The 17,714-nt window shown below is 45.0% G+C and overlaps 1 protein-coding gene across 1 annotated transcript in view; it reads right to left on the bottom strand.

Annotated features, from left to right (window-relative positions):
- Window positions 1–10,474, bottom strand: part of LOC140196058 (rod cGMP-specific 3',5'-cyclic phosphodiesterase subunit beta-like) — an 83,584-nt gene extending 73,110 nt beyond the window's left edge. Inside the window, exon 1 of the mRNA XM_072254765.1 lies at window positions 10,010–10,474. Within this exon, the coding sequence (XP_072110866.1) occupies window positions 10,010–10,474 (465 nt within the window). The remainder of the gene's footprint in view (window positions 1–10,009) is intronic.
- Window positions 10,475–17,714: the final 7,240 nt, after the last annotated feature.

Below are 17,714 nucleotides of genomic sequence, written 5' to 3'. Positions count from 1 at the left end.
TGTTCCTCCAGAGTGATATCACAAAAAAACAGGACAAACCAAAGACTAACACTGACAAGACCACATAATTATAATATATAGTTACAGCCGTGCAAAGCAATACCATAATTTGATAAAGAACAGACCATGGGAACGGTAAAAAAAAAGTCTAAAAGTTCCGATCCACTCCCGATAGTCCCCGATAGAAGGCGGCAAAAGGGAGAAACTCTCCCTGCCATAAACTCCCAGGCGCCGACAACTGCCAATGCATTGGAAGCACCCGACCACAGCCAACTCTGAGCCCGACCGAAAACTTCGAACCTTTGACCAGCCCTCCGACACCGAGCATCGAGCACCATCTCTGCCGAGCGCTTCGACCCCATCTCGGCTGCCCAGCAACAAGCAAAGCCGAGAACTCAGGGCTTTCTCCTCCGGAGATTCTGGATCACACAGTAACAGCGGCAGCGAAGAAGGCATTTCAGAAGTTTCTCCAGATGTTCCTCAGTACTCTCACGTCTGTCTCCATCAAATCAGGGTTGTGCATGCACCCTACTTGACAGATAACAGATATCATTCACCGGAGCGGCCACTGCACGCTGCATCGCGCCGCCATCTTCTCTTCATTTTGGAGTACATTCAAAAAGCAGAGGAGTAACTGAATGGGGAAAGATTGCTGTTAAGCATAGTATATAAGAATGAGTGTTCTTGTGCACAAATTGCAAATATTTGCAGAAAGGTGCAGCAAGTAGATGGAAGGTAAATAGCAGACCGACCTTTATTGAAAAGGGATTGAACAAGAGTCCAGCAATTGAACAGGAAACTGGTGAAGCCGTACATGGACTACTGTGTACTATTTAGGTTCACATATTTAAGGAAAGGATATCCTGATGTTGGAGGCAGCTCAGAAGAGATTCACTAGACTAATTCCTAGTATTGTCCTGTCAGGGCCATCTTACAAAGCAGGACTTTCTTCCTTCAGAGTGGTGAACCTCTGGAATTCTCTATCCTGGTGGATGAATCACTGGAATTATTTAAAGAGGGAAGAAAATGCATAAACTCTTCTCAGGCTTCCAGCTGGGTCCAGATATCGATTTTAACCGACATTTCGATGAGACACTCCGTCATCTTCATCAGGGATGATGCCTAGGCCTGTCTAGTCCAGTGATAGATATTATATTATATATATACACACACACATCTCCCATCGTTCATCCCTCTTGATTCGTTAGTCCTCAACTGGCACTACCGACTGAACGTATGTGACAGATTCTGGTAGTAGTAAAGTTAAGAAATCTGACTAAAATCATCACTAAAAATACCTTTCCTGTGGTAAATAGTATTAAGTTATTACTGTAAATAGTGAAGGGGTGAGCGATAGTGAGACAAGTTCAGAGCATGAGCCAAGATGGTTTGTTTCAGAATTGTTGCAGTTGCAGTTCTGATGCCTATACAGCCGGCCCGGGGAGCAAGGTTAGATCGCTCTGGAAGAAGTTGAGGCCCAGGCAGAGAAGTTCTGATGCATGTTTAACTGACCTGGGTGTGAGGTTGGATCACTCTGGGTACAGAGCTGATCTGAAGAGCTTGAGAGCGGCTTTGGGCTGGGTGACGGAATCTGGGCCGGGAGCGAGTTGCTTGTGCATCAAGTGTTGGTCTTTTATTTTTGTTTTTTTGTTCTTTTTCTTTTAATTGCTTTCAGATTTCTTGCTTTGTGGTTAGCTGGGAGCAAGCAAAGCTCAAGGTTGTATAATTTATACATTCTTTGATAATAAATGAATCTTGAGTCAAGCTTCTGCTGTCTTGCTTTGTTTAAAATTGCACTCCAGTTCTTACTTAAAGTGAAACCTTCTCTTCGTCGAATTCTTGTTCATTAGTCTTATTTCAATGGCTTCCTTCATCAGGCGATCCCAAAAACAATTGGCATGGCACAGTCATTTTGCGCCGTCAAAGTCAATCCTATCGTCATCGTGAATGCAGTGTTCTGCTACCGCTAATTTCTCCTGCTGAGCCAAACAGATACGCCTCCTATGCTCCTTGATGTGGCTTTCCAATATACGCTACTCTGCATTCACAGAAAATCCTGTAAACACCAGCCATCCTGAGTCCCAGGTCATCTTTGGCCTGCATAAGCTGGGATTTGAACTTCCTTACAGGTTTGTGGATGGTGTTTATCTGGTATTCCTTCAGGATCCCTGCAATTCTTCCAGAAACAGTGAAAATATAGGAAAGACAGGTGGTAGTAGACCATAATGTACGATATTCCTACAAAATGGCTACAAGGCGAAGGAAATCAAACGGGCCCTTAAAAGGGCCAACAGGAATACTGGGAAACCTAACAACAAGGAAGAACCCATCGCTACCGCCTGTCTTCACAAAATAAGACCATAATACATAGAAGCAGAATTAGGTCATTCAACCCATTGAGTCTGCTCCATCATTCCATCATAGCTAATCTCGGATCCCACTCAAACCCATACACCTGACTTCTCACCATTTCCTTTGATGCCCTGACCAATCAAAAAACTATCAACTTTCCCTTCAAATATACCCATCGACTTGGCCTCCACCGCAGTCTGTGGCAGAGCATTCCACAGATTCACTACTCTCTGGCTAAAAAAATTCCTCCTTACCTCTGTTCTAAAGGGTTGTCCCTCAATTTTGGGGCTGTGCACTCTAGCTCTGAATACCCCCACCATAGGAAACATCCTCTGCACATCTACCCTATCTACAACATTTGGAAGATTTCAATGAGATCCTCTCACATTCTTCTAAATTCCAGTCAGTTCAGCCCCAAGGCTGCCAAACCCTTCTCATATGTTAACCCCTTCATTCCTGGAATCATCCTCGTGAACTTTCTCTGGACTTTCTCCAATGACAACACGTCGTTTGTAAGATATGGGACCAAAACTGTTGACAATACTCCAGGTGTGGCCTGACTAGTGTCTTATAAAACCTCAGCATTATCTCCTTGCTTTTTATATTCTATTCCACTTGAAATAAATGCCAACATTGCATTTGCCTTCCTTACCACAGACTCAGCCTGTAAATTAACCTTCTGAGATAGATCCTAGCATTATGTTACAGCTGCTACATTCTTTTCCTACAGGTTCTCCCCAGATGAGGACAGTGTCCTGTTCCTGAGAACTAACCTGACCAGTCCGTAGGTCAGAAATGAATAAGAACAGTGTGTGGGGGAGAATCACGGAACCCGCTGTGAGCAGGCACAGGAGGAGTGGCCACCAGCTGGCCTCACTGACTCAGTGAGCGAGTGAGCGAACCTGCTCAGTGCTCCCAGCTCTGCTCGGCTCAGTTGTGGATCGAGAGGGGTGGGTAGTGGATGGGGAGAGAAGGCACATGGAAATGCCCCATTCCAACCCAGCAGAAGATGCCAGCAGCCCCGCAGCATCCAGAAAAGCCACCCAAATGCTCGGTCATATATATGGGTTGAACATAAATCGGACGTTCTAAATCTGGGGAGGACCTGAACTCATTTCTATGTCCTGTAGCCCTTTGCCATACCTTGTGTCTCTTTACAGCTTTCTCACCTAGGTTTGTATTATTAGTACATATAAATAGGCTACATGTTCCTTCTTTAAAGTCAATGATATAAATTGAAAGTACTAAGGAAAAGGGAAATTACTAATCAAAACAGACCCATTTATTTCTCTGTTCATTAACCAATCCTTTATCCATTACATTTAATGTGGAAAATCATCTGATGATTTAAAAAAAATTAAAAGATGTTAACATCCACTGGTTTGTCCCATTAGACTAGGGGATTGCAATCTGGGGTCCATGGACCTCTTGCTTACTGGTATTGATCCATGACATAAAAAAGGTTGGGAACCCCCACATTATACCATAAGACCATAAGATATGGGAGCATAATTGGGCCATTTGGCCCATTGAGTCTGCTCCGCCATTTCATCATAGCTGATCGATTTCCTTCTCAGCCCCAATCTCCTGCCTTCTCCACATAAACCTTCACGTCTTGACTAACCAAGTCCTTTTCCTTAATGGCTTGGCTTCTCCAGCTGCCAGTGGCAATGAATTCCAGACTGACCACTAGTTGGAATCTCCAAACTTCTGAACAGATTGAGCCAACTGATTCGCCTTTCATAAAGTCACACATGTTGGATTTAAACAGAAATAACAATATTAAAAGTGATACGCAGAAAGTAATTGTTTCAAATACAGTACTCAAAAGTACATAAATAATCTTCCAGAAATAGTAGGGGACAGAGGGTCCAGTGAGATGGAGGAACTGAGCGAAATACATGTTAGTAGGGAAGTGGTGTTAGATAAATTGAAGGGATTGAAGGTAGATAAATCCCCAGGGCCAGATGGTCTGCATCCCAGGGTGCTTAAGGAAGTAGCCCAAGAAATAGTGGATGCATTAGTGATAATTTTTCAAAACTCGTTAGATTCTGGACTAGTTCCTGAGGATTGGAGGGTGGCTAATGTAACTCCACTTTTTAAAAAAGGAGGGAGAGAGAAACCGGGGAATTATAGACCGGTTAGCCTAACGTCGGTGGTGGGGAAACTGCTGGAGTCAGTTATCAAGGATGTGATAACAGCACATTTGGAAAGTGGTGAAATGATCGGACAAAGTCAGCATGGATTTGTGAAAGGAAAATCATGTCTGACGAATCTCATAGAATTTTTTGAGGATGTAACTAGTAGAGTGGATAGGGGAGAACCAGTGGATGTGGTATATTTGGATTTTCAGAAGGCTTTTGACAAGGTCCCACACAGGAGATTAGTGTGCAAACTTAAAGCACACGGTATTGGGGGTAAAGTATTGGTGTGGGTGGAGAGTTGGTTAGCAGACAGGAAGCAAAGAGTGGGAATAAACGGGACCTTTTCAGAATGGCAGGCGGTGACTAGTGGGGTACCGCAAGGCTCAGTGCTGGGACCCCAGTTGTTTACAATATATATTAATGACTTGGATGAGGGAATTAAATGCAGCATCTCCAAGTTTGCGGATGACACGAAGCTGGGTGGCAGTGTTAGCTGTGAGGAGGATGCTAAGAGGATGCAGGGTGACTTGGATAGGTTGGGTGAGTGGGCAAATTCATGGCAGATGCAATTTAATGTGGATAAATGTGAAGTTATCCACTTTGGTGGCAAAAACAGGAAAACAGATTATTATCTGAATGGTGGCCAATTAGGAAAAGGGGAGGTGCAACGTGACCTGGGTGTCATTATACACCAGTCATTGAAAGTGGGCATGCAGGTACAGCAGGCGGTGAAAAAGGCGAATGGTATGCTGGCATTTATAGCGAGAGGATTTGAGTACAGGAGCAGGGAGGTACTACTGCAGTTGTACAAGGCCTTGGTGAGACCGCACCTGGAGTATTGTGTGCAGTTTTGGTCCCCTAATCTGAGGAAAGACATCCTTGCCATAGAGGGAGTACAGAGAAGGTTCACCAGATTGATTCCTGGGATGGCAGGACTTTCATATGAAGAAAGAATGGATGAACTGGGCTTGTACTCGTTGGAATTTAGAAGATTGAGGGGGGATCTGATTGAAACGTATAAGATCCTAAAGGGATTGGACAGGCTAGATGCAGGAAGATTGTTCCCGATGTTGGGGAAGTCTAGAACGAGGGGTCACAGTTTGAGGATAGAGGGGAAGCCTTTTAGGACCGAGATTAGGAAAAACTTCTTCACACAGAGAGTGGTGAATCTGTGGAATTCTCTGCCACAGGAAACAGTTGAGGCCAGTTCATTGGCTATATTTAAGAGGGAGTTAGATATGGCCCTTGTGGCTACGGGGGTCAGGGGGTATGGGGGGAAGGCTGGGGCGGTGTTCTGAGTTGGATGATCAGCCATGATCATAATAAATGGCGGTGCAGGCTCAAAGGGCCGAATGGCCTACTCCTGCACCTATTTTCTATGTTTCTATGTTTCTATGTGTAGTCAATGGGTAAGAAGTGCCTTAAAGAGTGCCGAGGTTAGGTCCAGTATCCACAGGCTGAGACAGCAGCAGTATGTAGATCCAGAAGCAGTTTTAGTACTGCAGATGCTGGAGTCTCAAACAGCAGACAATCTGCCAGAGGGACTCAGTGGGGCGAGCAGCATCTGAGGGAGACGGCATCAGGTTTTGACCTGCAATGTTGATAATTCCTTTCTCTCCCCAGATGCTGCTCAATCTGCTGAGCTCCAACAGCAGATGTGGCATTGACCACTGGAAAGCTGGCCAGCACTTGAACATACGTTCACCATGGCAGGCACAGGAATTGTACTTCAAACTTCTAAGAAGAGAAGGAATAGATAGCCCGGACACAAGTCTTGCCCCCCACCCCACACCCATCCACCCCCCAATGACCCCACATCCACACATTCATTCCTATATATGAATGGTCCCAAGTTACTCTGAGAAACAGGTTCATACATCAGAAAAATGAACTGTACAGCAAAAAGTTTTTGAATATTTACATGTGACAAATAAAGCTAACCTTTATCCTTAAAGGGTTGAAGGAGGAGGAATCAACTAGGAGAGGACAGTGAACCATAAAATAAAGGTTAGGAGTAAGGGGACCAGAAGGTGGTCATGGGCACGTGGGGCAGAGAGAGGGGGTGTGAGGGGAATGAAGATTATTTGAAGGAATGGGGATGAACAGCTGAGGACTATGTCCATATTGGTGCCAGTGACATAGGTGCAGGGATAAGTTCCTCCTTCAGGTCTGAGCAAGTTTGGAATACTTTTAAGCAGAATATCAGACAATGATCTCTGGATTCCTATTGAGTACAGAAATAGAATGATAATGGATGTGACTGTGTGGCTGAAGAGAAGGAGCCAGATTCCAGGGGCATTGGGACCAGTTCTGAGCAACGTTCCCTTTAATTTTCTTACAGTTGCATGGACCAGCCATTGCACAGAGCAGGAAACTTTTACACAGCCCGAAATTTGTTTTGATTTTATTAATTGAAGGGTATAATGAAATACAGTACAACAAAGATACTCTTTCATGTTTTGTAAACTATTTCCCATCTGTCTTTATCCCAGCTGTGTGGTAACAAAGTCTATGTGCACAGGTGCATTTCTGTTACTGTGCTGCCGCATACATGCACCGCTTAGAAAGAACAGTGACACACACACACACAAAAAAAGAGTTATAGCCAATACCTTCTGTGCCAAGTTCATCAGTACCATATGGAAGAGTTTAGACCAATTTCTCAGATCAATGGACTGCAGTGAGGATCAGGTAATTGTGTTAAAAGATAAACAAGATGCACAATGGACTGGAACGGATGCATAGACTTGGAGTAACTATAGTACATCAGCAGATGGGATAAGAACAAAGAATACTGAGTTGGCCTAATATTTGTGAGCTTAAATCAATTGGAGAAGAGGTTACAGGGAAATGAATGACAGAGGAATGGGATTAATAGGGAAGCTTCAAGATTCAATGTAGATTCAATAGACTGAATGGCTTCCTTATATGTCATGAGAATCTGATAACTCCAATAAAAGATTAAAATATTTAGCAACCAAATGTTTGATCTTTGCTTTCTGATAGTTCCGTCATGAGTCATGCAGAATAGAAACAGGCCATTCAGCCCAATTTGTCCATGCTGACCAGACTGTCCATCTGAGCTAGTCCAATTTGTCCATGTTCAGCCCATATCCCTTGAAACCTCACATTTACCTGTCCAAGTGTCTTTGAGATGTTGTTGCTTTCTCTGCCTCATCCACTTCATCTGGCAGGCCATTCTATGTGTGCATCACCCTTTCTGTGAAGAGTTACTCCCCTATCATGAATCTCTCTGAAGTTCTCCTTATAGCATCCCAGTACTTTGTTTTCTGCTAATCTCCCAGAAAATGCCAAGGATTGCAGCCTGTAATTCAGTGACACTCTGCCACCACCTGAAGACCAGGAAGGGTCAGGATGTGACGTTAGATCCACTAGCTGGGATAATAGCTGGAAAATGACATCCTGCTCCTTACACAGTCTTCATTCATGTAAATGCTTTCTGGGGCATTGAGAATCAGGGCTCACCTATGTATGTGATGTGGGACATACTGGGCCAATAGGAATTTCATTTTTTTTAGTGCCAACAATTACTTGGGTATGAAAAATCAATTGCTCAGTGCAATTAGAACTTCCTTGTGCAGGACACAAGAGAGACTGCAGATCAAAGTTAAGGTTCAAAGTAAATTTATTATCTAAGTATATATATGTCACCACATACAACCCTGAAATTCATTGTCTTGTGGGCATACTCAGCAAATCCAATAATCATAACAGAATCAATGAAAGATCACACCCAAAAGGGCCTGCAACCAGTGGGTGAAAGACAACAGACTGTGCAAATAAAAAGCACAAAATGAAATCATAATAACATAATTAAGCAGTAAATATCAAGAACATGGGATGAAGAGTCCTTGAAAGTGAGTTCATTGGTTGAGGGAACAGTTCTGTGATGGGGCAAGTGAAGTTGAATGAAGTTATCCCCTTTGGTTCAAGAGCCTGATGGCTGAGAGATAAGAACTGTTCCTGAACCTGGTGATGTGAGTGGGGCTCTTGTACCTTCCTCCTGATGGCAACAGTGAGAAGAGAGCATGAGCTGGTGGTGGGGGTCCCTGATGAAAGTTGCTGCTTTCCAACAACGCTGTGTAGATGTGTTCAAAGGTGGGGAGGACTTTACCTCAGATGGCCCAGAAGTGATAACCCACTACTGTTTATAGGATATTCTATTCAAGGGCATTGGTGTTTGCATACCAGGTTGTGAAATCTGAGGTGCTGGGAAATCTGGAGCCACACACACAAGAAATAACTCACACAAAACGCTGGAGGAACTCAGAAAATCCAGCAGCATCTATGGATGGAAACGAGTCTGAACCTGAACGTCGATTGCATATATCCCTGCCTAGCTGCTGCTTGACCTGCTGAGTTCCCCCAGCATCTTTTTTGCGCGTTATTCCTTGTGCACTAAGATGGAAAAACATCTGGTGCCTGATCTGCTACTGGAAGTGGGCCCCCCCCCCTTGTTTAAAGTGGCGACTCCTGATGAGAGGCACAGCTTTAAGCGTTTCTGCTGTTGGAGAATTTTGTATTCAGCTGGCGTCTTTCACACTTAACCTGTATTTTCTTTTTTTGCGCATAACCACACAGAAGGCCCAGAATTACAATGCTTGGACGCACAATACATTGCACTTTACGAAGGTAAAATATTCCAGTCACCGTCTCCGCACAAAATTTACACATGCAGAATTCTGGCGCATGATCTGAAACGCACAGACTCAAATTTCTAGAGTCGAAAAGATAAATGAAAACCCATACTAACACAATAAAGTGTGGGTTACATCCGAAACGCTCTGCCCATCAGAGGAACTGATCTTAGTGATCCAAACTGAATAGAATTAATAAGATTTAAACTGAAAAGTTAATCCCAGATATGATAACCAGGTCACTGGATTACATCGAGGATTTGACTCATCTTTAAACACACTTTTTACAACAAGCGACACAAACTGCACAGCGCCTGAGTACCTCATACGTTGAAGGGGCCTTACAAATAAACCATGTTGATGACGAGACCAAAATTTCCGTTAGTTAGTCGGCTTAAAATATACCCTTGCTATCATGTCCCAGCGCTCAGTGTTACGTAATTTCTCTTAATTGGCACATATACTGTATACAGAATCACATAAATGCAAAACGTATAGATATACAAATTTGTTTGCACAACAATATTTCTTTGTATTGTTATATTATTTTATAATTATATTCTATTATTTATTTTTGTATGCGCGAATGCGATTCTGCTACTGCAGAAAGTTTCATGGTATTTACACCCCGGGTGTGTTTGTCCATGTCAATAAACTTGAATTCCCTTCCCTTTATTTCCTCAAATTTAGTTCTATACCAGCGATGTCATTAAAATCTTATTTCAACCTCACGGGCAGAGCCGGGTAATCTTATTAATCAATTTGCTCCGTCAGATAAAAGCACCCGTCTCCGCAAACTTAAACTCCCAAAGACTTTTTCAGATATTTACTTTGTTCCCACATTCTCAGACCTACCTCAGCCACATTAGGAATGTTTACAGTTTTTTTGGTCTGGGCCACATTCCCTACAATGCCCATGTCTAGTGGAAAGACAATCTCATGGTCTGGATGAACAAAACAATCTTCCATCTCGGCATCCTTGTGGATGTTGAACAGTCTTGTGGCTAGTTCCCCTATGCCGTTCCTTTGCCGGTACATGAAGAGACTCATTCGCTCGGCGTGGATCAGGTAACTGACCCTCCTTAAAGTTTTGAACACCACTTTTTCCATGTTTATGCTCTCCTGCATATCCCGGATAAGATCGAAGAGAATTTTCCCCTCTTCCACTTGGCTCATTTCCTGGAAAGTTGTGATATGAGCAGTAGAGTCTGTCGTGGGCATGAACTGAGCGACAACTTCGGGACGCAGTTTCTTCTCAAAGTACTGCTTGGTGAATGTAGGATTGGCGTCCAGGAATTTCGCCACATCTTCCTTGTTCATTTTTGGTGACTTCTACCTATCTGAGGGCTCTGCCGGACAAATTCAGGTGACACTGTCGCCAGGTACACAACCTCCGCACCAGGTCTAGCTCATTGCATTGCTTGTGAAAGCACAGACGGTGCCTTGGCTGGTTTCACTGCCCTCAGCAAGCGTCGTCCTAATGCTGTTGAAGGTGAACTGCTGCGCGCGTAAATTCTCTCAGGTGTCATGTGATACAATAATAACCGGTCCTGCTTATATCCCTTACCTGATTTATAAGTAGGGAACATCCTTTTGAGTGAAACAATTCCAGTCGTTATGTTGCGTCATTGGAAGTGTCGGTGAACGATCAAAATATCTCTACAGTCCGCTGATGTAACTATTGGCATTTTCCATTATAGTCTGTAAAGCGAGTTCTCACTCCTGTAACATAATCCTTGTTGTCAGACCGGTTATCTCTACACCAGAGGATTACACACAAGGACCTAACCACTCTCAGCTTTCCTTTCTTTGACTGCAGTGCTAAGATGATTTAAGGAGGGGAATACTTGGACCTATTTACTGATGTTTAAAAAAAAATTCCTTTTCACCTGCACACCAGTGTGTGTTTTGCGCCGAAGTATCTATGCTCACTGCTATATTCAGGCAGACTTTAGTCGATGATGTGAGCATAGGTAGTTGGCAAAACCTTAAATATGAAGGTATGCGTATCAGTGGAAGTCTCGATAATCAGAATCAGATTTACTACCACTGCGATATGTCATGAATTTGATGTTTTGTGGCAGCAGTACTGTGCAAGACATTAAAGTTATAAAAATAAATAACGCAAAAGAGGACCAGCCAAGTGATGTTAATGAATTCATGAACTGTTCAAAAATCTGGTAGATTAGATAAATAGATACTTCATTAGTCCTAAAGGAAATTAGTGTCACAGTAGCATTACAAGTGCACAGATTTACAAATATTAGAAGAAAAGTAAGAAAGAATTTTAAAAAAGTTACCTCAAACCATCTAACAGGAGGGGTCATCACTTCCCCAGCTACAGGTTGACTCATTATAGAGCCTAATGACTGAGGGTTAGAATGACCTTACTAGTATTTGAGGGTCTGATAACTTTGGCTTATGCCTGAAGTTGTCACAATGGGATGCTGGAAAAGGACCCAAATGCAAGACGCAGACACTGAAGTACAAGGAACAGGATTTGACTAGAGTGGGGACATGACAGGATTCAGGCAAGGAGCAGGGACAAGAACACAGAGTTGGGCTAGAAAAAGCAGGACCAGGACTAGGAACCATGGACTAGGAGACACAGCTTGGACTCCGAGCCTGAGACTGGACAAGGACCCAGAACCTGGGTCTTGCCTCAGGCTCAGACCCCAGAACCAGGCAAGGACATGATGTGGCTTGAGGCTGGGGTCTTGGGGTCTTGGGTCTTGAGCTTGGCTGCAGGATCCTCAAGGTTAGGGTTCTTGGAGCTTGGCAGACAGCAGTTCCATCTCTGCTCCAGGGTAGCTCCAAGTCTCAGTTTAGCCAGCAACCTCAGCTGGCTACAGAAACAGCTGGATCCCTACCTAGCTTGGAGTGGCTGGCAGCCACTCAGTTGGCCCAGGAAACAGCCAAATCAATACCACAAAGACAGCTCCGACTACTGACAGCAAGGCTGCATGAGAGGATGGTTCCCCAACACACCTAAAGATGGCAATTGGCTATTCTAGCCTTCCACCAGCAGGTTGCTCCAAGGAGGACTGACAAGCCAAACCAGCAGCCCACACTCAATCCCAAGGCTACTTATTTTGCAAGCCCAAAGATGGGAATCAGGTGCCTTTGATTTAGTCAAACAAGGGACAGCAGGAAGACCCGGAGTCCTGAGTCCACTGACTGGACTGTGAACCAGAATGCGGACTTCACGGACCGGACCATGACAGAAGTTAGTTTTGTGATAACTGGGTGTTGTACAAAGTATAACCGTCACCATCATGGGTGCAAGCCTCCCTGCCATCGAGAACATCTTCAAAAGTAGTACTTCAAGAAACCAGCATCCACCATAAGAATCCTCACCACCTGGGGCATGCCCTCTTTGCATTACTACCATCAGGGAGGAGGTACAGGAGGGTAAGAGTGAGCTCCTTGGAATAGTACAGTTGTCTTAGTCTATTACTGAAAGAGCTCCTCTGTTCAGCCAAGTTGGCATGAGAGGGTAAGAAACGTTGTCCAGAATTGCCCGGATTTTCTGTAGGGTCCTTTGTTCTCCCACAGACTCCAAACCGTCCAGTTTGACTCCTATAACAGAGCCAGCCTTTCTAATCAGTTTATTGAGCCTGTTAGCATCACCTATATTGATGGTGCCATTGCCCCGGCACCCCACTACATAGAAGATTGTACTGGCAACAACAGACTGGTAAAACATGTGAAGGAGAGGCTTGCATTCTCCAAAGCAGAGGCAACTCTAGTCCTTCTTGTACACAGCCTCTGTGTTGGAGCTCCACTCATCTGTCATCAAGGTGCACCCCAGGTACTTGTGGGTCCTCACCTCCTCCATGTCCTCACCATCAATAGTTACAGGGAGCAGTGCAGGCTTAGTCTTCCTAAAGTGAGGAGAATGGTGGAGGATAAGAAGCTGTTGCTAAAACACAGAGTGTGGGTGTTCAGGTCCTGTACCTCCTCCCTGATGGTAGTAATGAGTAGAGGGCATGCCCCAGGTGGTGAGGATCCTTATGGTGGATACCGGTTTCTTGAAGTACTACTTTTGAAGTTGTCCTCGATGGCGGGAAAGTTTCCACCCATGACAGTAATGGCTATACTTTGTACAACATCCAGTTATCACAAAACCGACTTCTGACATAAGCCAAAGTAATCAGTCTCTCAGACACTGGTAAATTGGTTTATTTTTGTCACATGTACTGAGAAACAGTGAACAACATTGTCTCACATGTGTTGATCATCACAACAGTGTTTATTTTATTTTTATTTACCGATACAGCGCGGTATCCCTCCTAGCCCTTTGAGCCACGCCACCCGAGCAAAGCCCGATAAACCCGATTAACCCTAACCTAATCTAAGGCCACCCAATTCGCAATGACCAACTCACCTACCCGGTATGTCTATGGACTGTGGGATGAAATCAGAGCACCCAGGGAAAACCCGCGCATTTCACGGGGAGGACATACAGATTCCTTACAGAATGGCGCCGGAATTGAACTCTGAACTCCAGAATGCCCCAGGTTGTAATAGTGTCATGCTAACCACTACGTTACCATGGCGACCAGCACCCAAAATGCTGGAGGAACTCAGCAGGTCATGCAACATCTATGGAAGGGAATAAACAGCCAATGTTTCGAGCCAAGACATCAGGACTGGTGATGTAAAGAGAAACCTGTACTGACTGTATTGTATTTCCTGCACATATTATTTTAGTCACAAACAAGTACCAAGTCATCACCTCTGATTCTTCCTGCACAACTGGAGTCCTACTCCTACCATTTTACTCTTGGAATAACTGTGATGAGGATGAGATGATCGTTTCCCTCCTGATGGACAGTCAGTTCGCAAGGAAGGTCTGAAAAGGAAGCACTGATCCTCACTGAGGTTTGTGCTAAATAGCCTTTTAACAGGGGACTCTGCTTTCTACAAGCTGTTCCCAGGAATACATAGTGAAGCAAATATCAACTGTTACTAAAAGTTCAACTTAATAAAAGATATATTTTGATCTGCTGAAACTTTCACCGTAAGACAGAGGAGAAAATTAACTATTCAGCCCATCGAGTTGGTGCTGCCATTCCATCATGGGTGATTTATTATCTCTCAACCCCATTCTCCCGCCCTTCCCTCACAATCTTTTATACCATTACTTGTCAAGAACCTACCAACCTCCTCCTTAAATATTCCCAAAGACTTGGCCTCCACAGCCACTGTGGCAATGAATTCTACAGATGCACCACCCTCTGGCTAAAGAAATTCCTCCTTATCTCTGTCCTAAAAGGGTGACCTTGTATTCTGAAGCTGTGCATTCTGGTCCTAGATTCCCCCATTATAGGAAACATCCTTTCTACATCCACACTATCTAGACCTTTTAAGATTTGATTGATTTCAATAAGATTCCCCTCTCATGTCCATTGAGCACAGGCCTGGAGCCATCAAACACTCCTCATATGTTAACCCTTGCATTGCTGAAATCATTTTCATGCACCCTCTCTGTACCCTTTCCAATGCCAGCACAACCTGTCTTAGATAAGGTGCCCAAAACTGCTCACAATTCCCCTAGTGCAGTTTCACCAATGCTTTATAAAGTTTCCAGTCCTCTTGCATTTCACTTCCTTACCACAAGTTTACCCTGCAAGTTAACCTTTAGGGAATCCCGCATGAGGGCTTCCAAATCCTTTTGCACCTCTGATTTTTGAATTTTCTCCCTGTTTAGAAAATAGTCTACACCTGTATTCCTCCTCCCAAACTGCATGACCATACACTTCCCTACACCATATTGTTGGGTTTCCAGTGAAATGAGATGTTTGCAAGTAGATGGCCCTGACTGGTACATTTCAAGGTGCTGATGGATGCATGGGATGCTCGCAGTGGTCACCTCAGAGGATCTGTGGGGAAGGAGCACAGACCAAGGACCTGTCGCTGGTGGGCATGGTGGGGGGGGGAGAGGGAGGGTGCTGAGCCTATGTGACAGTCTTGCAAACACTTTATGGGGGCATTGTTTAAGGAGAAACTTGAGGTTGATGGGTCTAGGCAGAATAATTGTTGGGCAGAGACTACATGGGCTGAAGGGCCTGTTTCTGTGTTGCAGTACTATATCACTCTACACCTTGTAAGAAAATGTATCTAACTAATGAACGTAGAGAAAAATGTAATGTAGGAAATTGCCCCTTCTAGCTCACCATGGTTAGGTATCAAATATCTTCATTTTCCCCCTCAGCTTTGCCCCAAAGTAATCAGTCCTAATCTGGATAGTATATCCTCATATCTAGCATCTAGCATCTTTTACACTCATTCCTGCAATGCATTAATGTTAATCATGTTGTCTCCTTAACAATGCACTAATGAAGCATTTGAGAGATTCCTATTCAAGCTCAGTGTTACAACACACACCCAACCACTCCAGTATCGAGATATTCTAACTCTCCAGAATATGGACAACTGGCATAGCCCATTTAAAGATTCAGGCCAGTGCGTTAATTGGCGACCATGTTTTGGTGTCAGGATTTAATATTTAAGGAGCACCTGAACTGACATTCAGTGTAATATCTTCAGCTCAATTTTGGATTCTTGTCTGGCATCTAGTTTAGAAACCATTCTTCATTTCAATCTCATATTGTGCCTCGATTCTAGACTCAGATATTCCAAACTTGGGTCCTAACCATCCTCGCCTAGGTCTCTTGTCACTGTACAATGAAGCCAACATGAACCCACTGGAGTATTGGATCCTGTTGTCAGCTGTGGCCAGCCACAGTGAGAAAATTTCTAGACAGAGCCTGGAGAAACATGACCTCCAGGTCGCTGTGTTCCAACTACTGAAGGGAGGAAGCCAGAGCCGCTCACGTGAGGCTGTTGTTCGTTCTGCAGAGCCAGTCCATCTTCCGACCTGTTATGGTCCGGTCTGTGAAGTCTGCATTCTGGTTCACGGTCTGGTCCATTGTTCCTTATTCCAGGTTTTTCAGTTTTCCCTTGTCCTATTGTGGGCCTTAATTGAGGCACATGATTCTCATTTTTGGGCTGGACTGTTCCCTTCCCTTCCCTTCACCTTTGCCTGCAACCCTTGCCTGAAGCCTTGCCAGAAACCTTTGCCTGAAGCCTTGACCTGAAGACTTGCCTGCAATCTCGCCTGCGTCCTCGTCTGTATCGCTGTCAGGTTCTACTGCCGGAGCAAGACTGGAGCCTAGCTGTGTCTAGATAAGGAACTGTCTTTCGTTGCTTAGAACTGTCTCTTTGTGTCCTCGCCTTCACTAGGTAGGTCCGGCTGTTTGCCGCTACCTTGAGTTGGGAACTGTCTCCATGCCCTGGCCTCCGCTGGGTAGGTCCGGCCGTTTGCCGCTACCTTGAGTGGAGATCTGTCTCTCAGTGTTCTGTGTATGAGTCCCAGCCCTATGTCCTGCTCTCTAGGAGGGGTCCTGACTCTGTGTAGAGCCCCGGCCCCAAGTCCTGTTCCCAAGGAGGGGTCCCGGCACTGTGTTCTATGTTCCTGTTCTCTCAAGACCAAGGCTCTGCGTTCCTCTCTCCCTCAACTAAGTCAAGGCTTTGTGTTCTTGTCCTGTCCACGTGCCTCGCTCAACCCAGGACAACCTTGCCCAGCCTGGTGCTGGGGTTCCCTCGTCCTGTCCAGGAGTCTCACGTCCAGTCCTGTTGCCACTCCTTGTCCTGTAGCCATGTCTTGTCCTAACCTAGATCCAGGGTCCGAGCCCAAGTCAAGACCCAGTTTCCGGGTCCTTGTCCAGGTTTCAAGTTCCTAGTTCCTTGTTCAGGTCCCACTTTCCTAATCTGGTCCTAGCCCAGGCCCTGTATCCTAGCCTCGTCCAGGGCCTGTGTCTTGTCCAGCGTCATTTCTTCCTCACTTCTCTTGCTTTCTTGACACACCTAGTCCTGTTCCTAGTACTTCAGTGTCTGTGTCTTGCATTTGGGTCCTCCTCCAATGCCCCCCTTATGACACGACCTCAGAGAGATTCATCAGTGACCTGTGCTCATGCTGTGGCTTCCTTACTCAAGGTCCATTGGTGTTCGACGTCCTGCCAGCCTGGTCCCCTACAGAGCGTGGCAAGGTGGCCTTCATGATCCCTCTCCTGACCGGGAGAGCCACCACGCATTGGCAGCAAGGTTCGGAGATCTGCTGGGATTCGGAGGAATTCATGGACACCATGGAGACGGTTCCTTGATCCTGCCAAAGCAAACTGAGCATCGGAGCATTTGATGAAGGTGTGTCAGGTCAGTTGGTCAGCAGCCGACTACGCGATTGAATTTCAGACGTTGGCCCAAGAGGGCTGGAACGAGGAGGCCTTGGTCATTCTGCACTGCTATGGACTCTGCGGTGAATTAAAGGATGCTCTTGCCTGGGGGGAGATGGTAGAGGACTTAGAGTCCATCCACCTTGATAATCGCCTGGTAGAGCGAGAGTGGGGCTACCTCAAAAGGTCAAAGAGGGCAAGCCTAATCCTGACCTTAACGCATCACAGTTTCACATCCCAACCTTGGACAATGACTAGCCTGTCTCCTGCTCAGGATCCTGTTGAGCTCATGCAAATTGGCCACACAAGACTCTCCACCAGTG

The sequence above is a fragment of the Mobula birostris genome, chromosome 4 (assembly GCF_030028105.1).
Source record: "Mobula birostris isolate sMobBir1 chromosome 4, sMobBir1.hap1, whole genome shotgun sequence".
Lineage (NCBI taxonomy): Eukaryota > Metazoa > Chordata > Chondrichthyes > Myliobatiformes > Myliobatidae > Mobula > Mobula birostris.
Note: the sequence above shows the minus strand (reverse complement) of the source record. Positions and strands in the feature narration are given on the sequence as shown.